This window comes from Heptranchias perlo, chromosome 27 (genome assembly GCF_035084215.1).
Source record: "Heptranchias perlo isolate sHepPer1 chromosome 27, sHepPer1.hap1, whole genome shotgun sequence".
NCBI lineage: Eukaryota > Metazoa > Chordata > Chondrichthyes > Hexanchiformes > Hexanchidae > Heptranchias > Heptranchias perlo.
The window spans coordinates 33,439,552-33,466,045 of NC_090351.1; the positions used below are offsets into that span (position 1 = coordinate 33,439,552).

The window sequence follows — 26,494 nt, forward strand, 5'->3', positions numbered from 1 at the left end:
TTTTCTTTGTTGCATATGCCAGGTTCTCCCACCTAGCCTCTCAGAGGCCTAGTAAAAGAACACGTAGGAGGAAGCACCAGGCTGCCCAGGCAGTCGCACAAAAGATGCAGCCACAGCAGTTCATTCCCAGGCTTCAGCTGTCATTATATGAGAATCATCTCATTCTCAAGAGGTTCTCGATCCAAACATGCAACCAACCACCTCTTGTGACACTGGTCCCCCAGGTTGCACCGAGAAGAAGTACGAGGATGGGTCATAGGGAAGCACAGTGATAAGAAGTAGGGTGTTATGTTAAAGTTGGACTCTGAATGCTTAATAAAATAGATGATGTTTGAATTGGCTCTGTTGTTTGATGAGCTCATTTGTTGGGTGTGATTGGAGTGAAGTGGCATGTTTGGCTGGTGACACATGTTTTGTCATAGAAAGATTGGAATAGACATGACGACTCGGGAAACGAAGCAATGGAAGTTTAGTCAGGGAAGTGCTTTAATTCGAGGAGGATGTATTGCTAATAATCTGTCCACGTACTTCCCTGGAAGCCAGAAGAGTATCCTCCTCTGAATGAGCGCTGTCTTTCATGGTCTTCAGCGGCTACTGTAGCTGAGCCTTCCTCCTTCAGGAATTTCATTTCCCAATCTTTTCCGAATGATAAAACTATGCAGAACACAACAAACAACCACAGTGCGAGAGTTCCATACGGGAGCATACTGCAGCTCCTCCACTGATCCATCAAGGCACAGAAACATTCCCTTCAGAACCCAAATAGTCCTCTTAATAACTACTCTAGTTGATCAATGTGCCTCATTGTAACAATGTTCGGCTATTGATGATGACACTGGAAGTGGAGTCAGGAACAATGGTAGCACCAGAATCCATCCTAACACTTGACTTTCTTACCTGCTGACAGCTGGGAGATTGGACTGCCACGCCAGAAAAGCATTGTGACAACTCCCTGCAAATTTGACATTAGCGTGGAGAATTTGTTGCTGCTGATCACAAACAGTTTGAACCATCAGGAAGTAAAATTCCTTTCTATTTGGGAAATTCAATGGGCTCACAGTAGGAGCTCACAATGCAACATGCATCTCATCTATTGCCCCATGAACTTTGGGGAAACCACCAACACGATAGAACTGAATGGAATGCTTCCAAAATGGATGAATTCCCAAATTCTAATGAAGAGGGCATTGGCAACCTGGCAAATGCAGGACTGGGCGGCACCCTGAGTGATGTTACACAGGTTCCCCGTTGCAACCTGGAATGAGCCAGTGGCGCAAAAGTTGAGAACAATACTCACTTTGACAGCCACTGGCAGAGTTGTTCAGGGAGTTGATCTGGACTCTAGGTTATACAGGCTTCCTTTGTGAATCACAGTCGACAAAGGCAGAGTTCCTCACTCATAAGATCTTCTGGGCCCATAGATTCGCATGGGAGTGCAGTTGTAGCATTGCCTCATCCTTTGATGTTGCCAGGCTCTCCTTTTCTCCCTTCTGGTCTCTTCCTCCTTGCAACATCACTGCATGCAGAGAAATCCCCATAGGAAAACCCATGCTACTAATAGTATCCTTTTAATGTGGTTGGAGGTTGTAAATTTGCAGGTGACTCAGAGAGTCCCTGACTCTGGCAGTTTAAAGTACATCTCAGTAGTTACCTGAGGAAAAACAAGTTTCCAAAAATATTCAGGGAAACTTGAGATATGGATAAAAGTTTTCCAAGAATTGAGCACTTTTAAATTGAACAGTACTGCCTGGATCGACAAACCTCATTTATCTGGTTGTAAGTGACAGTGCATTGGGGAGAGAAATGGTGGGAATTAGGACGTATGATGCCATCCTGTGGTAAGATTTTGGTCTCTGCCATCTTAGTGATAGGTTCAAGAGTCTAGTTTCGATAACTTTAATACTTTATCAAGATCACTGCACCCCAAAAACAATTAATTGTGAAGCCCTTTGAGATGATTTGATGTGATAAATTATACTTGCACTTATTACTGGGTTTTTTTTGTGTACATATTACAAATCTGACAAGCAGGAAGAAAGGAATGTACAAGTTAACAAAAGGGTCTAAATTTTCCAATTTCTTTTTAATTCGGAAACGTAGATAACAAATATTTATATTCAAAAGGATGTGCAGCAAGACGTCATCGTCGAAACCTAAACAAATAATGAACTCCAGGCAAGATCTAATTGGCCCGGTGGGTGAGGAGCGGATATATAAGGTTGCAGAGCAGAAGGCGGTGTCTCTCAGTGTCGCTCAGAGTTTGCTGGAAGTGGGTTTTTTTGAAGCTGTGACTGCGATCATGGTGATGACACTGGGCTACTGGGACATCCGCGGGGTAAGGAGCGCACAGGCTTAGGGTCAATGCAGAAAATGCTGGAGGTGCTCAGCAAGTGAGAAAGAAAAAACAGGGTTAATGTTTCAGGTCCAAGACCTTTCGCCTGAATCAGCATCTGCTGTATTTTTTGATTTAGGGGAACTTTTGGGGGGGGGGGGGGGGGAGAATGTTGTCTGTCAATCAAAGCCGACCCCTGGGACAGTCGTGGCGTTTTTCTGGGCTCTCAGGGGTTGCATGAGACGTTAATGTTGGCCCATTTAATTTTAATCTGCATTAAGGAAACGCAGTGCATGCTGCACCGAAGCTGTCTGGTGAGCGGAAGTTTGCTTTTGTTCACTAGACTCCATTCTGATCATGATTTCCTCCCTTCTCTGCAAAATATCTACCTTGCAACGAACTGCGTGGTTCTCCAGACTTTGCATTAATCTGTTTCAAAGACGATTTTATTGTGATTTCCCTCCCCCTCCCCCTCTCTCTCTCTCTCTCTGTTCATACGGGATTTTAAGGCAGTTGGCTTTTATCCACTTTCTTGTATTCGGGGGCGATATTAGCGGATGCAACAAACCGAGCTGCAAGCGATCAGCTTGATTACTGGGCAGGTTCTAAATGGAATTACCTTTTCTCTCTCTCTCTCCAACTCCTTGCCTAATGAATTAGAACAAAGCCAGAAAATGCTGGCAACGTCCGACGGGCCAGTCAGCAAATTACTGTTTTTTTGGGTGTGGACCCTTTCTCTAACATGCATCTGCAGTTTCTTTTTTGCATTTTGCACCCTAAGCACCACCTACATGTCCTCAAAATCACTCTCTTTGACCATACTTTGGGCCACAGCACTGATTTTGATCTGTTTCTCTTCCATGAAATGTTTTGGGGCTTGCTGTATTAGATGTTCAATAAATGCAAGTTGTGCGGCCGCTGGTTTAGTGGCCTCCCGTCCTACGCATTTTGCATTGATTATATTATTGTGACCTATAGGTCCAGTATATGGCTCTCTTGCCCCACTCTCCACTGGCAGGAAGGAGTCTTCAGGGGGTGGCTGTCTCTCTCTTGTATCTTTTAGTAATTGGGCTCTTATTTGCTCTAATTTATTCAAACGTTTCCGTTTTTCTTCTTCCGTGTCTTTCGTTTCCTGTAATTTCATACATGCCTCCTGCCATATTCTCCTCTCAGTTCCAGTTTTGATACAAGGAATATCTTGATATCCAAACGCTTGTATCTTCAGCTAGTTGTTAAAGATAGCGATATTTTGTCTTTTGAATTTGTAAGTTTATCCATGGTAACTTGCTTTTTGAATTTTTTAATGTTAGTGAAGGTTTTTTTTTTGTAAAGACGTGGCTTATTTTTGCAGAGTTAGGATTTATCTTGTGCAATAGTGCTGCGATTATTATCGTTGCCAACAATAAGTTTGTCTTGTTGGCAGAAAAAACAAACGTACTATCTTAAATTTGCAACTTTTTGGATGGATATACAATATTCTGTTTACTTTGTGTTAAACTGTTTCTACATTGCTTGGTAAAATCAATCTATTTTGCAATTTATGTAGAAAGACTTGAGTAGTGGGAGGAGGATATAAACTTTGAATTTTCATCTGAGCAGCAAGTCATGTGAGCTGATCAAAAGTTTTCTTTTCCCCACTGCATATGTTACTTAGATTGTTCTGAAGTAACCTCCAAAACTGTTAAAAGCCTGATAATGGAGGGTATGGTAGCATAGAGGTTATGTGTAATCCAGACACCTGAACTAATAATTCAGAGACATGAGTTCAAATCCCACCACTGCAGCTGGGGAATTTAAATTCAGTTAATTAAATAAAATCTGGAATAAAAGGCTAGTATCAGTAATGGTGACCACGAAGCTACTGGATTGTCATTTAAAAAAAAACCCACCTGATTCACTAATGCCCTTTTAGAGAGGGAAACCTGCTGTCCTTACCTGGTCTGGCCTGTATGTGACTCCAGACCCACAGCAATGTGGTTGATTCTTAAGTGCCCATTGAAATGGCCCAGCAAGCCATTCAATTTAAGAAGGTGGCTCACCACCACCTTCTCAAGGGCAATAAATGCTGGCCTTGCCAGTGACAGCCACATCCCATTAATGAATTTTTTAAAAAAAATGTCGGTGACATTTTAAAGGGGAAGTGTTGATTTGCCATTGTAATTACTGGAATAATGAAAATATATAGGTAACTTGCACGATTACTGGGCACTCTGCCTTTCTTTGGAACTATTCTTCTGTGGCAGGCTTGCAGCAGCCATTTTTTGTGTAGAATACTCCGTCATGATTCTTATCTTGCGGATCAGGAGTTATGCTTGCACCCCATTGTTTCCATTCATGCTTTATGCTGTGGAAACTCTGCTTCAAGGCATCGTGTGACCATAGGAACACCAATAACAATAAGTTTTGATTCAACATTATTTCTCTTTATCTTCAAATCTACTGGCATGTTGTGGCATGTTTTTTTTTTCAAATGAATTAAGTCCCTGCCTCAAACCTCCCTTCCTAGTAACATGTACAGATTTGTCCTCTAAAGAAATAACTGCTGGCACCTGACTTAATTTTGCCTATCACAGCCCTGAATCTGCACCCATTTGCCCTGTTGTTCTGGCATGTGTTTCAGGTTTTCTTCTTCTATCCCTGTAACCCATCAAATGGTTCCCGCAGACTCTGCTCTTGTTTTGAGGTTGGAAGGGTCCCAGCTTTCCAAGTTCTTCTTGGCTCTTCCCATTTTTTTGAAATGGGGGAGCAGTGTCATTCCTTTTCTCCTATGCACTGTCTGGATAGCCCAGTTTTTGTTAAGATTGCCAGAAATTTATTCAGTACTCCAGGAGCAGTGCTGCCAAGGCGTTGTACGTTGTTCGGCATGACCTCCTGAGGAGTTTAACTTCACTTTTTTTGCCTTGGCTCCGTGGTAGCTCTCTCTCACCTCCTGGGTCAGAAGGTCGTGAGTTCAAGACCCACTCCAGAGACTTTAGCATATGATCTAGGCTGAGATTTCAGTGGAGTGCTGCACTTTTGGAGGAGTCATCCTTCAGATGCGATGTTAAACCAAAGTCCCTTCTGCCCTCTCGGGTGGATGTAAAAGATCCCACGGCACTATTTGAAGAGGAGCATGTGAGTTTTCCTGTTGTCCTGGTCAATATTTATCTCAACAACCATCGCTAAAACAGATTATCCAATCATTTATCTCCTTGCTGCTGTGGGAACTTGCTTTGTTTACATCCAACAATGACCACACTTCAGAAGTAATTAATTGACTGTAAAGTACTTTGGGATGTCATGAAAGGTGATCTATAAATCCAAGTTTGTTCATCCTTGCAGTAAAGTAAATCTGCAGGACCTCTGTATCTAGCCAATGGGCAAGGTCTGGAGGCTACTTGTAAATTGAGACTTTCCAATGACTACATGTCATATGAAAGGGATTGATTTCCCTGCTATTGGAAGGCCAAGAGTTTTGTGGATGTGTTCCACCTTGATGTGGTTCTGTAATGTATTGATGCTATTAACTAGCCCCTAAAATGTAAGTAGACATCTACCTAATGCTGAAATGGATCTGGAGAAGCTCTCTGCAATTTGATCATTTGACTCCATAAATATTGTCTGCATAAATCATTCCAGTCATAAACACAGGTGCAAAAAATCACTTGATTTGAAACCGTATCTTGTTGTAGCAACAATTCCAAACCTTTGACTTTTTGATACATGTGAACACTAGTTTGGAATTGTTCACAGCAATTGAGTGTATAATGGGGCTCAGCAACAATCACAAATAACTGATTGATTAAATATGTTAAACTCTAGCCATGGTGGATCTCGTGATTTTTTTTTGGTGAGTTTATTTTGCTTATTAAAATTAATAGATCGAGTTGTGCACTGGGTCTGATTTGAGTCTTTGTTATGTAGTTGGCGCAGCCAATTCGCTTGCTTTTGGAGTATACTGGAACAGCGTACGAAGAGAAATTCTATTCATGTGGAGAAGGTAAGAGTGTTTGTGTCTGTCAAGTTATGATGTGAAATTTCTGGTAACTGAAATAAAGTTTGATGTGCGGTGACTTGAGATTGCACGCGGTGTCCTCAACTGGTCATCTGACGTATCCCAACTGTTGTACTTGAATTGGTTTTCAACTTTGCTTTGCTTTCATGAGACTTTCCTTTTGTATGATTTGGCAATCACAAACTGTTCCTGCAGGTGCGATATAAGAAAGGCCACTCTTGTTCAGCCCCAAACGCTTTCAGGACCCTTTTTCAAGTTAGAGGCACTTTTTTTTCTGTTTGTGCATTCAATGCCCTCCATAAAGCAGCACTAGCTAGTTAGCTGATGCATCTGGAAATTATTTGCACAGGCTTTACAAACACAGCTGGATTCATTCTGGTGTTGACTCGCAATGTGGAATGTTACTCGGAAACAATGGTATAGAAACTGACTGTCTTATAAGTTTAAAATGGAGTTTGATACCAAAGGAGTTTCATTAAACTGTTGAAATGTTGCTATATTAATGTGTAACCTATTACTAGTATTTTCATGTCCAACTCGCCTCTCGAAGTATGGGGGGAGGGGAGAAGAGCGAAAAGAGGCATTGGGGGCTTCTGGATATTCGTTCTAACTTCCTGATGTACTTTAAACATGTTAGAAGAGTACTTATTAAAATATTTATACTATCTAGTTTTCAGAGGAATTGAGCACTCTCCTGTCTGATTTTATTTAGTAACTTCAATAACGTAATACAATTCACAAAATTTTGATTGTTTTCTAAATGTATTATTGTCTGTCTTTTTCAAGCTCCAAATTATGACCGGAGCTGCTGGTTTGATGTGAAGTTGAAGCTTGGACTGGATTTCCCAAATGTAAGTGTTGACTCAAATCCCTGAACTTCAAGTTCTCCCCTGCCCCCAACGTGAGAAATTATCAATTATTTTTGTTGACCCTTTATTTGTTCTGGCCAGTGCACAGTTGGTCTCAACTAAACCCACTCTTTTTTTTTCTCTCTCTCATTTATGCATAAATGTTAGATAAGCCCCACTGGTAATGTCATAGTTTTAAAAAAAAATATTACTATTGCATCTTTGCTCCGTCATGTGTTGTATCCTCTGACTGTCCGTCTCAACAGGAATGGATGTAGCTTGGTTCTCACTGTCTCATCTCCACCTTATTACTCCATTAGATTTAGAATTGCTGATTTTGTGTTTCTTTCAAGGAATCATCTGTTACAGATTCCCTTTGTTTAAAATGTACTGAATCCCCGACGTACTGCTGAACTATTTGAAGTGCCAGTGAATGCAGTATGCATTGAAGATAACACATCAGCTAGTTGACCATATTTATCAATCTTGCTCACTGGTACTTTTAAATAGGTGAGCAATGGAAAACTGAATGCTTTTTTTCAAAAGCATCAGAAATGGCCAGTTGGTATCATTTAGAAATGGCCAGTTGGTATCATTTGTAAATGGTATCTTTAATTCACCAGTGAGGTCTGTTGGATAGTGACTGGTTTTGTGGCAAATAACTTTAAAAAAAAAAATAACTTCATGGCAGTATTCATGAAGTGCTGATATACAGACTGGTTGAGAATTAATTCCTTTTGTATCAAAGGGGACCGGTACAGTGATTGGTGTTTAGAACTCCCTTCATATCAGATTTGGCAGCAGAGTTATATGGATTGGTGTGAATTTTTAAACAAATATATTAACATACTGATGCATATGCACTAATAAAATGCTAATTAAAAGAGCATAAACCTTCAGTTATATTGATAGTTAATTGCACCCATGTTCTAATCTGTGATCATGTGAAAATTGTTTGGAACTGTTTTCTTTTTCAGCTTCCTTATTTGATTGATGGAAAAGTTAAAATTTCTCAGAGCAATGCTATCATGCGCTATATTGCAAGGAAACACAGCCTTGGTAAGTTTGCTCAACCCTACCGTCACAAGCATGTGTGTCTTTCTCTTGTGCCTTGCTTAACATTTTGCCTAATTGCTTGTACAAATAATCTGTCAGGATGCAGGCATCTATTCCTGGTTGGCAGTATGGTTTTTGCTATTTGTTTCCAATCTATTTGACTTGCACAGTTCATTTTTTCTAAATTAAGGTTTTTTTTTAACATGCCATTATTAATTCATATGAATTAAATGTAGGTTGGCTGATCATTAAAGGAGATTGTGCTCTACTTCCTGTGCAGATTATATCGGCATAACTATGCAAAATATAAGTTGGGGGGATAAAACCCATTCTGTCAAATTGTGGGGAATTCTATCTAGAGGGGGTATTTAATGCTCTGTATATAAAATGTAAATGCTTCTGTCTGTGTTGATTTTCCACGAGTGTTTTGCTAAGTTTAAAATAAATAGCAAACAGAAGTGAAAAAGAAACACAACAGAAGCATTTAAATTTTATGCACAGAGCATTAGTTTTTTAAAAAAAATTCAGCCTAATCCAATTTTCAAAAATCTTTTTTTCCTCATTTGTGTCCCTTTTTTGGAGGTGGCAAGAACTTTGGCAAAGTTTGGCTTTCCCAAGCTGAAATGAGCTTACATGGCAATGATTTTCCCTCCAGACTTTGCCTTTCAATTAACTGAATTCTTGTGTGGTAACTACAGGGGCTGCTGCCAACAGGTTAAACCTGCCCTTCCTACCCAGGCCTGATCATGTCTGTGTGAGTGCAGTGGCTAAAAGTTCCATTGCTTGTATGCTATTCCGAACAAACACGACTTAGTTGACTTGAGTACAGACCTGAAAAATTGATTAATCAATATTTCAATAATTCTCTCAACCCCTCAATGCAAGGATTATCCAGAAAGGACCTGGTTGTGCACAGTAGTAACTGCTGCAGTTTGGTACGAGCTCCCTGTTGCGTTGTTTTCTGCCTTGACTTTGATCAACGTGTTTTTCAATTCGCCCACACAGATGGCAAGACTGAGGATGAAAAGATCCGTGTCGATTTGTTGGAGAACCAGGCGATGGATTTCCGCATGGGCTTGGTCCGCATCGCGTACGACCCTAACTTTGTGAGTTCTGTACTGGCTACGTTCGGTAGCTTTTTTTGGGGGTCGGGGAAATGGAGGATAAATTGTCCTGTGAAAAGCATGCATTTAAAATTTTATGTTGCACTTGACCCAAATCACTCCAGTGTTTTGCTCAGTAATATTTCCTGCCAGCAGAGGTTGCTGTGGTCTCCGGTTTGTATATTAAATCACCTTGTCTAATCTTTTGAAGGACATTCGAAATTAATGCAGTCTGGCAACCAGGGGAGAGTCTGGGGGGGTGGAAAGAAAGAGAGATTTAGACTCTTGAACCCAGGATTGTTTAGTCTCCAATTCTGCTGAGTCTGAGTGACTAATTGCCCTAACATTCTAAAGTGGCTGTGCTGCTGGAACAGTCACTTTTTAACTTTGAACACGTGGTTGAGAGATTTATTTAAAAATTAATATGGCATTGCTCTCAATGAATCAGGATTAGCAATAATGGTATTTTTGCTATATAGGGGATAACATCGGGACTACGACTTTACAGGGACTAATTCGTATTCCATTTTCAAATGACATCCTGGGATTTCTACTGCTTTAGGGATTGAATTCCATGACTGATAGATATTTCTCTGATATCTGGTATTTAGCAGTACTGGAGTGGGGGATTAAGGTTTAGCTGCACTTGGACAGTTCTGGGCTTTGGCAGAACTGCAGTGGGGCTGCTGGAGTTTGGCAGCATGGGAGGAGGGGTCTGGCATCACTGTGGAGAGGGAACCTTGGGTTTTGGCAGAACTGCGGAAGTTGGAGCTGGGGCTGAATGTGAGGTTTGGCTCGCTGGTGGATTCTTAGTGTCTGTCAGCAATGAGATAAGGGGCCTGACAGCAACCCCCCCCACCTCCCCATATATGGTAGTATTGGTTTGTGACTTTCTATAGGATTTCTTAAGCATTGAATTTGGTGTGTATCTAATGTACATCCACCAATATTTAAAATTAGTGAGTTGGTTGCTACATGCCATTTTAAAGTGCATTGAAAGCTCCTGTGTCAGGCTCTGACCAAACAGAATTGGGTGCCAACATTTACTTGCAGTACCAGTTATACCTGTAGGTGGCACTTATTATAGGTCTTTACAATGTTAAATAACACGTACAGGGTACGGTAGCATAGTGGTTATGTTACTGGACTAATAATCCAGAGTTCAAATCCCACCACGACAGCTGGGGAATTTAAATTCAATTAATTAAATTAAAAATCTGGAATTTAAAAAAAATCATAATAGTGCCAAAACTACCAGATTGTCGTAAAAGCCCACCTGGTTCCTTTAGGGAAGGAAACCTGCCTAAATGTGACTCCAGACCCACAGCAAAGTGGTTGATTCTTAATTGCTCTCTGAAATGGCCTAGCAAGCCACTCTGTTGTAAAATCTCGCTACAAAAAGTCATAAGAATAAAACCGGACGGACTACCTGGCATCGGATCACTAGGCACCGGATACATAAGAACATAACATAAGAAATAGGAGCAGGAGTAGGCCAATGGGCCCCTCGAGCCTGCTCCGCCATTCAATAAGATCATGGCTGATCTGGTCCTAACCTCAAATCTAAAATCATGTCCAATTTCCTGCCTGCTCCCCGTAACCCCTAATTCCCTAATACGACAAAGGCAAACTAAGCCCAGTCAACCCTGCAAAGTCCTCCTCACTAACATCTGAGGACTTGTGCCAAAATTGGGAGAGCTGTCCCACAGACTAGTCAAGCAACAGTCTGACACAGCCATACTCACAGAATCACACCTTTCAGCCAACGTCCCAGACTCTTCCATCACCATCCCCAGGTATGTCCTGTCCCACCGGCAGGACAGACCGACCAGAGGTGGTGGCACAGTGATATACAGTCAGGAGGGAGTGGCCTTGGGAGTCCTCAACATTGACTCCGGACCCCATCAAACCTCAAGGCATCAGGTCAAACCTGGGCAAGGCAACCTCCTGCTGATTACCACCTACCGCCCTCCCTCAGCTGATGAATCAGTCCACCTCCATGTTGAACATCACTTGGAGGAAGCACTGAGGGTAGCAAGAGGACAGAATGTACTCTGGGTGGGGGACTTCAATGTCCATCACCCAGACTGGCCGAGTCCTGAAGGACATAGCTGCCAGACCGGGCCTGCGGCAGGTGGTGAGCGAACCAACACGAGGGAAAAATCTACCTGTCGCAAATGCATCTGTCCATGACAGTATTGGTAGGAGTGACCACCGCACAGTCCTTGTGGAGACGAAGCCCTGCCTTCACACTGAGGACGCCGTCCAACGTGTTGTGTGGCACTACCACCGTACTAAATGGGATAGTTTTAGAACAAATCTAGTAGCTCAAAGCTGGGCATCCATGAGGCGCTGTGGGCCATCAGCAGCAGCAGATTTGTATTCCAGCACAATCTGCAACCTCATGGCCTGTAATATTCCTCACTCTACCATTACCAACAAGCCAGGGGATCAACGAGGAGTGTAGAAGAGCATGCCAGAAGCAGCACCAGGCGTACCTAAAAATGAGGTGCCAACCTGGTGAAGCTACAACACAGGACTACATGCATGCTAAACAGCGGAAGCAACATGCTATAGACAGAGCTAAGTGATTCCACAACCAATGGATCAGATCAAAGCTCTGAAGTTCTGCCAAATCCAGTCATGAATGGTGGTGGACAATTAAACAATTAACGGGAGGAGGAGGCTCTGTAAACATCCCTATCATCAATGATGGCAGAGTCCAGCACGTGAGTTCAAAAGAAAAGGCTGAAGCGTTTGCAACCATCTTCGGCCAGAAGTGCCAAGTAGATGATCCATCTCGGCCTCCTGCTGATATTCCCACCATCACAGAAGCCAGACTTCAGCCAATTTGATTCACTCCATGTGATATCAAGAAACGGCTGAGTGCACTGGATACAACAAAGGCTATGGGCCCTGACAATATCCCAGCTGTAGTGCTGAAGACTTGTGCTCCAGAACTAGCCGCGCCGCTAGCCAAACTGTTCCAGTACAGCTACACTGGCATCTACCCGACAATGTGGAAAATTGCCCGGGTATGTCCTATCTGCAAAAAGCAGGACAAATCCAATCCGGCCAATTACCGCCCCCATCAGTCTACTCTCAATCATCAGCAAAGTGATGGAAGGTGTTGTCGACAGTGCTATCAAGCAGCACTTACTCACCAATAACCTGCTGACCGATGCTCAGTTTGGGTTCTGCTAGGACCACTCGGCTCCAGACCTCATTACAACCTTGGTCCAAACATGGACAAAAGAGCTGAATTCCAGAGGTGAGGTGAGAGTGACTGCCCTTGACATCAAGGCAGCATCTGACCGAGTGTGGCACCAAGGAGCCCTGGTAAAATTGAAGTCAATGGGTATCAGGGGAAAACCTCTCCAGTGGCTGGAGTCATACCTAGCACAAAGGAAGATGGTAGTGGTTGTTGGAGGCCAATCATCTCAGCCCCAGAACATTGCTGCAGGAGTTCCTCAGGGCAGTGTCCTAGGCCCAACCATCTTCAGCTGCTTCATCAATGACCTTCCCTTCATCATAAGGTCAGAAATGGGGATGTTCGCTGATGATTGCAGTGTTCAGTTCCATTCGCAACCCCTCGGATAATAAAGCAGTCCGTGCCTGCATGCAGCAAGACCTGGACAACATCCAGGCTTGGGCTCATAAGTGGCAAGTAACATTCGTGCCAGGCAGTGACCATCTCCAACAAGAGAGTCTAACCACCTCTCCTTGACATTCAACGGCATTACCATCGCCGAATCCCCCACCATCAACATCCTGGGTGCCACTGACCAGAAACTTAACTGGACCAGCCATATAAATGCTGTGGCTATGAGAGCAGGTCAGAGGCTGGGTATTCTGCAGCGAGTGACTCACCTCCTGACTCCCCAAAGCCTTTCCACCATCTACAAGGCACAAGTCAGGAGTGTGATGGAATACTGTCCACTGGCCTGGATGAGTGCAGCTCCAACAACACTCGAAGCTCGACACCATCCAGGACAAAGCAGCCTGCTTGATTGGCACCCCATCCACCACCCTAAACATTCACTCCCTCCACCACCGGCGCACCGTGGCTGCAGTGTGCACCATCCACAGGATGCACTGCAGCAACTCGCCAAGGCTTCTTCGACAGCACCTCCCAAACCCGCGACCTCTACCACCTAGAAGGACAAGAGCAGCAGGCACATGGGAACAACACCACCTGCACGTTCCCCTCCAAGTCACACACCATCCCGACTTGGAAATATATCGCCATTCCTTCATCATCGCTGGGTCAAAATCCTGGAACTCCCTTCCTAACAGCACTGTGGGAGAACCTTCACCACATGTACTGCAGCGGTTCAAGAAGGCGGCTCACCACCACTTTCTCAAGGGCAATTATGGCCTTGCCAGCGACGCCCACATCCCCAAATTTTAAAAAAACCTAACTGCGTACTTTCTATTGAACTTGAGCGTCTCTATGCATTTCAACACCAAAGCTGCTTGGTGACCTTGTTGCGACCACAGACTGAGGAGGTAGAATTGTAGGTGGTTTTGAGTTGTTACAACAATGGATTGTCATTTAGGTGTTTCTGTATAATGTCCACCTTCACTGTTACTGAAATGTTTCTCTCCAATTTTTCAATGCGACATTCTACACTCTCTGACTTTTCCACGTATCATTCTATACTTTTGGCAGAGGCTGAGGCCTTCAAGTGAAAACTTTGGTGGCAGGCATTAAGATGCAGATAATTCAATGGAAAAATGTAATCATGTTCTGAAATATGCAACTTCCTGTAAACCTGAACCTTCATCTTCTTTAAACTGATTTTTGACAGTAGAAATTTCAGTTACAGGGCGATCAAAAATGGAGATGAGAATTTTTTTTTTTAGCAAGCAGTGAGCACTTTGTGGGGAAACCAGGTGCCTAGATGGTGCAGTTACAGGGTGATGTGTTTGTGTAGGCGACTTCCATTATAAGTGTTGGGGGAGGAAAAGGAAATCAGATTGCTGAAGCCCTTGGGCTGGGGTTGCACGACTGCAACCAGAGACACCAGTATGATGAGCCCAGCCAGACTAGTCTTGGGAGAAGAAGGAGCTGTGGGTGGGGAGTGGATTGGGGGGTGGGTTCATTTACCCCAGGGCACTTCCAGATGACATGGAAAACTTTGTTTAAATTTGAGTTGAAGCACTTAGCTTTCAACTCCATTTCGGTGTGAATTGGAGGCTTCCGTTTAGACTGAAGTGAAGTACTTCAACCCTCATGGGTGAGGGTCTCAAAAAAAAAAAAAAAAAAAAAAACTAGAACTGAACTGGCAGTCATGCGTTTGGTGTGGAGTGCATGCACCAAGGAGAGAGGGGCCCCGAAGTTAATTTTTTTTTTTAAAAAGGTAGCAGGAATGCTCTTTTCAGGCCCCATGAAGAAATGAAGGCTTCCCCTGGCCTGGGCTTCCTCCACTAACTGTGATTGCCGGGGACCAGTCTCCTGCCACCCGTCAGCTCCACGTCTTTCTCGCTGGCTTCGGGCAGGAATCGGGCTTAATCTGGAGTTAATATGGCCAGGGGCCTGCCACGCTCTCCGCTGGTCTCTTGCTCGCCTCTCTTGCTCTTCCCCAGGTTATAATTGGGGCTTCTATTTTTTTATTTGGGCACGATTTTAATCGGCCAGCGGGGAGAGTCTGGAGGGGTGATTTGTTGGCGCCAAACCCGGAAGGGAAGTAGGTGGGTTTCCCTAATGAGGCCAATCAAAGCCTTTTCTGGGTTTGATTGACAGGCTGGCTGCTGACAGGAGCTGCACATCCGAGGTGGCAGGGGGAGGGAGGGAGAGAGCGAGACGCTAACCTCATCGGCAGTTAGGATGGAAATTGGGGGGGCGGGGCGGTGGGGAACAAAGATTAGAGTGGGGACATCAGACATGTGGGGTGGGAGGTCCAGGCAACATTGTTTGTTTTTTAAGGTACGTTTATTTAATTTGATTGCAATGGGAAATGTAATATTTATATATTTTTGCCTGATCCGGCCCTTCCCGCCTGGTTTCACCAGGTGTGAATCGGAAGCTGTGGGAAAGCCGCCCAGGCAACTATCCAATATACAAAAAAAACAACTACAGTTAAGTACCTCACATTTGCTCCTTTTAATTATCAGCCCACAGGACGTCCTGGTGCCTGCTGTACGCACATACACAGATTTGCCTGAGTCTCATTCAAAAAATGTGCGGGTCCCAGCCGGGATGTCTGCCTGCTCCCAAAAACAGCAATTTTGATTGCCCCCCCCACCAACCCACCCGTTTTTCCCTTTTAAAATCGTGCCCACTGTTGCTGATTTGGCCTAGTGCAGTCGAGAGGGGGGGATTGGGGGGGGGGGGGGCGGGTGGCTGCCTGGTTGTGGCATGAAGAGAAATTGTAAGTCTCTGTTATTAAAACATTTTTCATGTTTTTAAAAATATAAATTTTAATGCGATGGTGGCCGTTTTGGACCACTTGCTTGGTTAGGGACTGCGCTTGGAGAGGGCGTAGAGGAGGGAAAGGCAGCAGGGGCTGGGAGAAACTTTAAACATCCTTTAGAAGGGAAAGATTTTGAGGAGAGCTTTTTTAAATTTTTAGCTTTTTTAAAAAAAACTGAAGCTTGTCTGAATTTTAAAATAAAATGGTGGCCAGAGGCTTTCATTATTAATTCTGTCGATATGGGTGGCGCCGCCAAAGCCAGCATTTGTTGCCCTTGTGAAGGTGGTGGTGGGCCTTCTTAGAATCATAGAAAGGTTACAGCATGGAAGGAGGCCATTCGGCCCATCGAGTGGGTGCCGGTTCTATGTAAGAGCAATCCAGCTAGTCCCACTTCCCTGCCCTATCCCTGTAACCCTGCAAATGTTTTCCTTTCAAGTATTTGAAAGCTACGATTGAATCTGCTTCCACCACCCCCTCTGGCAGTGCCTTCCAGATCCTAACCACCTGCTGTTTTTTTTTTTAAAATGAGTTTTTCCTCATGTCACCTTTTTGGTTCATTTGCCAATCACCTTATGTCCTCTGGCTTTTGACCCTTCTGCCAATGGGAACAGTTTCTCTCTATCTATTCTGTCTAGACCCTTCATGATTTTAAATACCTCTATCAAATCTCCTCTTGGTCTTCTCTGCACCAAGGAGAACACCCCCAGCTTCTCCAGTTTATCCACATAACTAAAGTCCTTCATCCTGGAATGATTCTAGTAAATCTTTTCTGCACCCTCTATGGCCTTCACATCTTTCCTAAAATGAGGTGTCCTGTTCTGGACACTATACTCCAGTTGTGATTGAACCAGTGTTTTATAAAGGTTCATCATAACTTCCTTACTTTTGCCTCTGTTTATAAAGCACAGATTCCAAATGCTTTCTCAACCTGAAGGGGAAGTCATGTCTGACAAATTTGCTTGAGTTCTTTGAAGACATAACGTACAGGGTGGAGAAAGGGGAACCAGTGGACGTAGTGTATTTAGACTTCCAGAAGGCATTCGACAAGGTGCCACATAAAAGATTATTGCTCAAGATAAAGAATCACTGGATTGGGGGTAATATTCTGGCATGGGTGGAGGATTGGTTATCTAACAGGAAGCAGAGAGTTGGGATAAATGGTTCATTCTCGGACTGGCAACCAGTAGCCAGTGGTGTTCTGCAAGGGTCGGTGCTGGGTCCCCAACTCTTTACGATCTATATTAACGATTTGGAGGAGGGGACCGAGTGCAACATATCGAAGTTTGCAGATGATACAAAGATGGGAGGGAAAGTAGAGAGTGAGGAGGACATAAAACACCTGCAGGGGGATATAGACAGGCTGGGTGAGTGGGCGGAGGTTTGGCAGATGAAATACAATATTGGAAAATGTGAGGTTATGCACTTTGGCAGGAAAAACCAGAGAGCAAGTTATTTTCTTGATGGCAAGAGACTGGAAAGTACTGCAGTACAAAGGGATCTGGGGGTCCTAGTGCAAGAAAATCAAAAGGTTAGTATGCAGGTGCAGCAGGTGATCAAGAAGGCCAACGGAATGTTGGCGTTTCTCGCTAGGGGGATAGAATATAAAAACAGGGAGGTATTGCTGCAGTTATATAAGGTATTGGTGAGACCGCACCTGGAATACTGCATACAGTTTTGGTCTCCATACTTAAGAAAAGACATACTTGCTCTCGAGGCAGTACAAAGAAGGTTCACTCGGTTAATCCCGGGGATGAGGGGGCGGACATATGAGGAGAGGTTGAGTAGATTGGGACTCTACTCGTTGGAGTTCAGAAGAATGAGAGGCGATCTTATTGAAACATATAAGATTGTGAAGGGGCTTGATCGGGTGGATGCAGTAAGGATGTTTCCAAGGATGGGTGAAACTAGAACTCGGGGGCATAATCTTAGAATAAGGGGCTGCTCTTTCAAAACTGAGATGAGGAGAAACTTCTTCACTCAGAGGGTAGTAGGTCTGTGGAATTTGCTGCCCCAGGAAGCTGTGGAAGCTACATCATTGAATAAATTCAAAGCAGAAATAGACAGTTTCCTAGAAGTAAAGGGAATTAGGGGTTACGGGGAGCGTGCAGGAAATTGGACATGAATTTAGATTTGAGGTTAGGATCAGATCAGCCATGATCTTATTGAATGGCGGAGCAGGCTCGAGGGGCCGATTGGCCTACTCCTGCTCATATTTCTTATGTTCTTCAATGATTTGTGCACGTATGCCCCCAGATCTCTCTGTTCCTGTACCCCTTTTAGAGTTGAGTCCTCTAGTTTATATTGCCTCTCCTCGTTCTTCCTACCGAAATGTATCACTTTGCATTTTTCTGCGTTAAATTTCATCTGCCACATGTCCACCCGTTTCACCAGCTGCTTGAACTGCTGAAGTCCATGTGGTGAAGGTACTCCCACAGTGCTGTCGCTGTCAATTTAACAACCATGATTGTTAAAAGAATATTAGTGAATCTCTAATTGTGTTGCCAATGGGAAGTTGGAGGAATTGTCTGGTGCTTTATCAGGAAGTGGATGGGGTACGGTGTTGGTAATGGCGGGGGAAAGGAGTGTTAGTTCTTGGCCACCATACTCCCTGCAAACATAGAATATACTTATGGTGGGTTCATTTATGCAATTTAATGACAGCCTGAGCCTGGTATTTATTTAATTCTGCACAGGCTGCATGTTATTGAGGAAATAAATAGTAGAAATTGCTGATGGGTGATTGTGGAAATAGGTGGATCACAAAATTAAAATGGCAGGTGGAGCTAGGCAACTCACAGCATCTCCAGTTATAGGAGAATCAATTAGACGTTAAGGTTACATGTTTGTTTAAAGCGGTTGTTGCTTATCAAATTGTGACAACAGGAAACGGGGGGGTGACTGAAAACTTTAATCAAGTTATTTTTTTGTCCTTTTTTTGGAGCTGTCACTGCCTTGCAGGTGTGACCTGGATAACTGGCTTGGATGTGCTCAGACTGCTGTATTTTTAGTAACTAAGAAGAAAGTTGCTGTTGTGGATGGTTTGATATGCGTGCTAGCATTCCAGTTGTGGGATCCTGCGGATTAATTTACGGCAATTAAACGTGCTTCACTAATTGTGATTTTTTTTTAACTAGCATGATCTAACGTAACATCAGGCCTGTGCAAATCAAAAATAGCATTTATAAAAATATATTGCTTGGAATTTTTAGACTTTCAACCCTTTTTACATCTGAGCAGTAAAAAATCACTCTTAAGATTGTATATCAGTAATTTGAGGAAAAGGAATCTGCTGGCTTTAGACTCTTTACTTGACCTTGTCTACAGTGAGATTCCTAAAATGCTAGTATTTGCAAGATTATAAATGCTTAAAGGACTTTGTGCACGTGCACATTCTTTCTGCTTGTTCAGAGTATAATCTGGTTCACAGGATTCCAGAATGTAACAGTTTGTTATCTGACTTGATGCAGGAAAATCTGAAGGCGGATTATCTGAAAGGCTTACCAAGCTCATTGAAGCAGTTCTCTGACTTCTTGGGGAAAAGACCTTGGTTTGCGGGCGACACGGTAAGTTTGTTCCCAAGTGATCGCTGCGTGCTGGGAGCAGCACTTTTTGGCTTATCTGCTGTAACCGTTTGTTCCTCTGGTTATTGCACTTGGGTGCATTGAACAGGAAAGCTGAAGTTCCATTGACTGACTAAGAATCAGTGTCTACTGTTATCTGTAAATATGAAGATATTGAAAATAAGACTCTGTAGTAAAATTTAAAAAGACTGCTACTTCACAAATGTATTTGCAACCTGCTGTAATTGAACCAAATCCAATTAATGTCCTGTGGCCTTGCTTACAGGTTTAGTGCACCTTAGTTGAAGCACCATCTACAGACTTGTTTGAACCTTGCACTTACTTTCCTCATCCCCCCCCCCCCCCCCCCCTCTCCTTTCCCTGGTGCGTTGTGTGTGGACTTTGTCGCTCTGCTCTAATCACCAGTGTTACTCACTTGTTCACTGCTGGGGCTAAAGCCTTTTGTCCAGCACTCTACGGTAAAGATCTTTAATAGCTGAGTTACACTTTTTTTTTCTTTAAACTTTGGCTGACTTGGCAGCATACAGTGTTGGGTTTAGTAACGTGCTGTGCTACTGAGGGTGGGCTGTGAGCTTGCCCTCGTTCTCCCTGTTTCCACTTTCAGGCTATTGAGGGAGAATAAATAATTTGCATTTAGTACATTTCCTGCCCTCAGGATTGTACATTGTCATTGAGTGGAGGGACATTTTACAAACTCGTAACTCTGAAGAAAATCAAGTATAAACACTAAAATGGTTAGTGCAATGGCCACCCACATGAAGTGAGGGATTTGCTTGTAATGCACTAATAAACAACTCCTCATTCTCTCACTGGCTGTTTCTATATCCAGTTGAGCAGAGTGGCCCTGTCAAGTAGTCGGTATAAGGATCTGAATCTGCTGTAATTCTGTGTCCCATCTAGACTTCAGTTAGCAGCTTAAAATAACCCTTTTGAGCCCTGGGGCAAAAGTGGATGCATTTGACAAAATATCTTTTGACCGACAGACTCCCAAAACTGGACGTCACCCTCTTTCTTTTAAATGTACTTGTGTAGCAAATGGGCTGGAGTGCTGCAGTTTGGATTTAAACTGAAGTTTACATGTGAAGAATTAGTCTGTTGTATAAAGTGTACACAGCATGTATATCGAACTAGCACACACAGGTTTACACAAGCAGTGCAAAACTATTTTGCTAGTCTGTAAATGAGAGCAATGAGTGCTTTTACAATTTCTGTTGTGACTAAGCACAAGTTTTATCTCTAGTTGTAGAGTATAATTGCAACAAGTGTGGGGTTATTCCCTACACTCCCTTTTCATTTTGGTTTGCTTGTCCTCCTCTGCTTGAGACAGTTGTAGGCTCCTGACTTTGAAAGCACACAGATGATTTGCAACACTGGGAAAGAAAACCAGTTTAGGCTTCATGGGATTCTGCAGAGTACGCTCTTGATTTAATTCAAAATCTCGACCAGCCTTTGTACAGAACAATTTTAAAAATAAAACTTTTTTTTTTTACTTTCTCTTGCCAGATCTCTTTTGTAGATTTTCTATTGTACGAACTCTTTGATGAACATCGTGTGTTTGTACCCAAGTGTTTGGATGAGTTTCAAAACCTGAAGGATTTTGTCACTCATTTTGAGGTAAGAACTGTGTTTGTTTTTAGCAAAAGTCTTGACTGGTATGCAATCAAAAATTCAGTAGCGTTTTAAAAACAAACACCCCGGCCAAATAATCTGAATTGAATTATCTAACTAGACGGGAATCGGTCTTGAATTGAATCTGGTAGCCATGTAGTTCACTAGATCGGGTGTGGGAGGGAATGGCATGCAGATGTTGCACCATGCCAATATCGGATGGGCTCGGTGGAACAGTTGTATGAAACTAATATACAGTTCTGGTCTCCATATTACAAAAAGCATATATAGATACTGGAGAAGGTGCAAAAAAAATTTGAGGATGATACAAGAACTGAGAGGTTATACCGATCAGGAAAGATTGAACAGACTGGGGTGCTTTTCTCTAGAAAAGAGAAATCTGTGGGGGTGATCTAATAGAGGTCTTCAAGATTATGAAGGGGTTTTATAGGGTAGACGTTTCGAAAATGTTTCCACTTAAGAGGGAGTCCAAAACTAGGGGCCATAAATACAAGATGGTCACTAATATAATTCAGGAGAAATGTTTTTTTTAACCGAGTGGTTAGAGTGTGGAACTACTCCACACCACATGGAGTAGTTGAGGCAAATACCGTAGATGCCTTTTAAGGGAAAGCTAGATGAGTACATGGGAGAAGGGAATAGAAGGATATGCAGGTAGGGTGGGAGGAGGCTGGTGTGGAATATAAACACCGGCACAGACCTGTTGGGCTGAATGGTCTATTTCTGTGCTGTAAATTCTATGTAATATGATTGCAACAATTAATAAGTTTTTTGCAGCTGAAGATTTTTCCTGGGTCTTTCTGCATTTTGAACTTGCAGTATTTGAGTAATGAATTGATTGCCCGAACAAAAATTTACCATGTGGTAGCTTAACTTGAAAATAAGAGGACTGCTGATCTGTAGTAGGCTTAATAATAATGGAGGGTGGATTTTCAAAATGCACGCTGTATCCCATAATCTTCCAAACGCTGAGTTCCTAGTCTTGGCTGTGCAACTGTGGCAGTGTAGAGCAGAAGGCAAGTCCTACCAAGGGAAGAAGATAAAATTGGATGGAATTGTACCAACTTATGGAAGCCAAATTGGCTGTAGATGCTGCTTAGTGCAGGGAGAGCCCTTCTTTTAAGGGAAGGGGAATAAACATCGTGAAAACTATGTAGCTTATTTTTGTTTTAGTTCTTGCTTTTAATTTTGCATTTCCTATTCTGTAGTGATTGTGCTCTCATTTACTGCTGTCCAAATTTTTCTTTTTGTAGGCTTTAGAGAAGATTGCAGCATACATGAAATCTGACCGCTTTATGAAGGGTCCATTCAATAACAAGATGGCCAAGTGGGGCAACAAACCCTGAAGGAACTTGTCGTTCCGCAGGCTACTAAAAGTACGGTGTATAAAGAGTTTTTGCAAACGTACAATTTCAATAAAGATGAAAATCATTTGTTAAAATATTGCATAACAAGTCATTGGTATTATTTTTATGCTTTTTTACAATTAACAAGTGCATGGAGAAATAGTCTCTGGCCAAAATACTAGTATGGTTGACCCAGTTCTTTTGAGGGGAGAAGACACACAAAGGGATTCTAATGGGATGGAGAGTGATGCCACACCATGTGGTTGCCAAGTGCCATCCACTGGGTATAAACCAGAGTAACTTGTGTGCCCCTCTGCAACTTGCTATTTATTGTTGATGGGGCAGATGCAAAGCCAAGGAGATTGATCAGTAATGTGTTGGATTTGAATCTTTCAGTCTTCCATTTTAAATGCTTTACCCTCTCTGCCATGAGTTGAATGGGTGTTCTTCAGAATCAGTTGCTGCAAAACTCCATGTACAGTTTTTAGTTTTGAGATCAAATTTGTAGATTTATATTTAGCTTTATTTCTGCACTAGTCAATCCAGCTTGTTGGGACATTGCATCTTATGGAAAAGATCACTTTGAATTAATTTTCCACTTTGAAAATTGGACTTTTGACAGAGAAAGTTTCTGGGTCTATCTGTTCATTCATCCAGTAGATGGCAGTGTTGTGTAAGTTTCTGGTTATAAAATTTATACATTAAATCCTAAAAGCAGCTTACATGAAAGGCCCCCGCCAGCATGTGGAAGTACTTTGAGTGTAGTTATTAAACAAAACTGATAAAATGTCAATAATTGTTGCTGAACTAAATTGATTTTTCTGCCCCCCCCCGCCAACAAACTTCCATTTTGTGCAGGGGAATAAGCAGTTCAAAAATTACATTTTTGTAGTGAAATAAAGTGTTAGAAGTGAGTTTTTCTTATTGACTATCTTCCCCCTCCTGCTCTGGTTCTCTCTCTCAATTTACTTTCTTTTGGTCGATCATCAGTCACCTTCCATTTCTCTAACCTGCTGTCTCCTGCCCAATCCACTTCCCTCGACTCTTCCACTGGCCTGTTCTCTTCTCCCAGCATTGAGTCCCTCCCGCACAGAGCAGAGGGACGGCATAGATCTATCTTGGGTATTCTCTGCCCTGCTACTGGCTCTCAAACCAGCAATGTACATATGTCCTATCTTGGCACAAAAGCCCTTTATCTTCCTCCTCCTCTTTCCCCCGGCCCCAGCAAATCCCTCCTCATCTTGAGCCTCTGTCCTCTTACCACTTGTTCAAGTCTCCTTCTACCTATCCACTTCTCCTTGCACTTCAAAATGTCCACCTCTTTGCAGATAAGGCTCTTGTCAATCACCTTTATCAGCCTAGAGACCAAAACTTAGCCCACAGTGAATCCTCCCCCTTATTGAGACTGCTACGCAGCCGAGACGTTCCACCTCCATTGAGCGCCTCTCCATCTACGACTGTGGTCATTTTCAAAGGTGTCCTTACTGCCCCTTGCTCTCTTTCCCAATTCCCAAAAACTCCTTGCAATCTCTTAGAATCTCCTTACTTTCTCAACCTCTGTTAATCAACCTTCATCTAAATTCCCCAAGCCCCTCCTTTTGATTTCTCTGCTGTCTTGTTCTCTCCCTCCACTAGCTCCTCACATACACCCCCTGTCACCCACTTCTATCTTATCTGAAGATCCTTAGACCTCCAAGGATTCTGCTTTCAACATTGTCGACAACAAAAGCGTACGTTTTATATAGCGACAACACGTTCAAGGACTTGAGTGTAAAAGGTTGACTATGGGGGCAGGAGGTTGCAAGGACAAAGGGCTTGAGGGTAGTTTTTTTTTAAAAAAAGAGTGGGAGTTGACAGTTTTGAAAAGGAAGGGGACAGTACCTACAGAGGGAACCGTTTACAATGTCAGCTATCAATGGGAGCAACTAGAAAAAAAACATGGGATTGGGATGAGGGCAGGGGAGAGCCTGGAGGAGGTTTTGCTTGGTGGTGCAGAGACAGCTGAACAAAAGGTTTCACTCTCTGTGACCAAGAAGTCCATGAACTCCGTACACCTGTTGGGGGCAGGGGAAAGAGTTTAAGGAGCTGGTTGGTAGGGGAGAAAAGAAGCTGAGGGTTATCTTTGCTTTCCAGGATGATCCTGGAGTAAGGAGCAGTTTAGGCAGAGGAGAGTGAGGCCTGATAGTGCTTGATGTGGTCCAGCCACATCTGATGATTGGTTAAACCAGTTGTCCACCAGATACACAAGTCTGCACTCCTAGAACTTGGAGCACTTGCAGATGTGAAAGAGTAAAGGTTTTACTGGGGTCAAGGGCATCAAAGATGGAGATGAAGAAGTAGTTGAGCAGATTGATAGCTGCAGAAGTAACAAGGTCAATGGAAGGCCAAAAGCTAGATAATTGGTAGCTTGAAGGTGCAATTGTAAGTGACTGGGGAGAGTTTTTTCCGAGAGGCAGATGCAGAAGGAAGTGGAGTTGGAAGGGGGTAGTGGAATGTAGGTGGGGAAGGATACCAGAAAGTAGTCAGATGGACTTATCTGTGATTGAGAGCACAGAGGCGATGTGAGATCGAGGGAGTGGCTGTGAATATGGGTTGGGGGATTTATATTGGAGGGAGAGGTTTAGGGAGGATAGAGGGGTAGTGAAATCAAGGGCAAGGTAGGTTGAGATGGAGATTGAAATCACCAATAATGAGGAGTCTGCAAATAGCACCAAGACCTCTGTGGCCAATGTCACCAACAATGTACTTTGTGACTGGGTATGCTTTCCATAGGAACAGGAGTAGGCCATTCAGCCCCTCGTGCCTGCTCTGCCATTTGATAAGATCATGGCTGATCTGTGATCTAACTCCATATACCTGCCTTTGGCCCATATCCCTTAATACCTTTGGTTGCCAAAAAGCTATCTATCTCACATTTAAATTTAGCAATTGAGCTAGTATCAATTGCCGTTTGCGGAAGAGAGTTCCAAACTTCGACCACCCTTTGTGTGTAGAAATGTTTTCTAATCTCTCTCCTGAAAGGTCAGGCTCTAGTTTTTAGACTCTGCCCCCTATTCCTAGAATCCCCAACCAGCGGAAATAGTTTCTCTCTATCCACCCTATCTGTTCCCCTTAATATCTTATAAACTTCAATCAGATCACCTCTTAACCTTCGAAACTCTAGAGAATACAACCCCAATTTGTGTAATCTCTCCTCGTAACTTAATCCTTGAAGTCCAGGTATCATTCTAGTAAACCTATGCTGCACTCCCTCCAAGGCCAATATGTCCTTCCGAAGGTGCGGTGCCCAGAACTGCTCACAGTACTCCAGGTGCAGTCTAACCAGGGTCCCTCCTTATTCTCTGTGGTATTCTATACAGGTAACCAATAATTTTTTTTTTATTTGTTCATGGGATGTGGGTGTCACTGGCAAGGCCAGCAATTATTGCCCATCCCTAATTGCCATTTCTCTTGTGTTCTACCTCTGTGGAACTGACACGGCCTGGTTCTACTATGTGTCCCAACAAAACTAGCACCGCTCTTACAATGGCCTCGTTTAGTCAACATTGGGAAGACCAAAGCCCTCTTGTTCAGCTCATATCAAAATCTCCTGCACCTTAGCCCCTGACTCCATTCCTTTCCCTGGTTTCTCACTAAGGCTGAGCCGAATGGTGTGCAACCTTAAGTGTCCTATTTGACCTTGAACTGTGCTTCAAATCCTGCTCACCACCTACTATTTGCCCACGTCAGCCCTATCTCACCTCTCCTACTGCAGTAATCCTTATCTTATGCCTTTATCACTTCTAGACTCAATTACTGCTGACCTCCCAAGCTGTGCCCTTGACAAATTGCAATTTGATCAAAACTCCACTATCCACATTCCTTCTCACCAGTCGTTTCACTCCCCTATCCTTACCAACTTTAATTGGCTCCTTATCCCTTAACAGATTGATGTTAAAATCCTTCAATTTATTCAAGCCTGAACCTCCCATCCCAACTGCCGCAGACTCCTTCAGCCCTATGTTCCCGCATACACCCTCCCCTCTTCTGATTCGGGCCTCCTTTGCATCTCCCCTCTCCAGTGCCTTCAGCCACCTCCACCCAACATTTTGGAACACTTCCCCTGAACTCCTCAACCTTGCTGTTTCTTTTCCCCTTCTTCAGAAGCCTTCTCAAAAGATGCCTCTTTCATCTTGCCTTCTCCCAGTGG

At 43.3% G+C, this 26,494-nt stretch overlaps 1 protein-coding gene across 1 annotated transcript; it reads left to right on the forward strand.

Annotated features, from left to right (window-relative positions):
* Window positions 1-2,215: 2,215 nt before the first annotated feature.
* LOC137344563 (glutathione S-transferase Mu 5-like) lies at window positions 2,216-22,400 on the forward strand. The gene is made up of 8 exons (XM_068007609.1): window positions 2,216-2,335; window positions 6,236-6,311; window positions 7,113-7,177; window positions 8,152-8,233; window positions 9,236-9,336; window positions 19,217-19,312; window positions 20,834-20,944; window positions 22,213-22,400. Exons 1-8 carry the CDS (start codon window positions 2,300-2,302, stop codon window positions 22,303-22,305), a joined length of 660 nt encoding a protein of 219 aa, XP_067863710.1. The 5' UTR covers window positions 2,216-2,299; the 3' UTR covers window positions 22,306-22,400.
* Window positions 22,401-26,494: the final 4,094 nt, after the last annotated feature.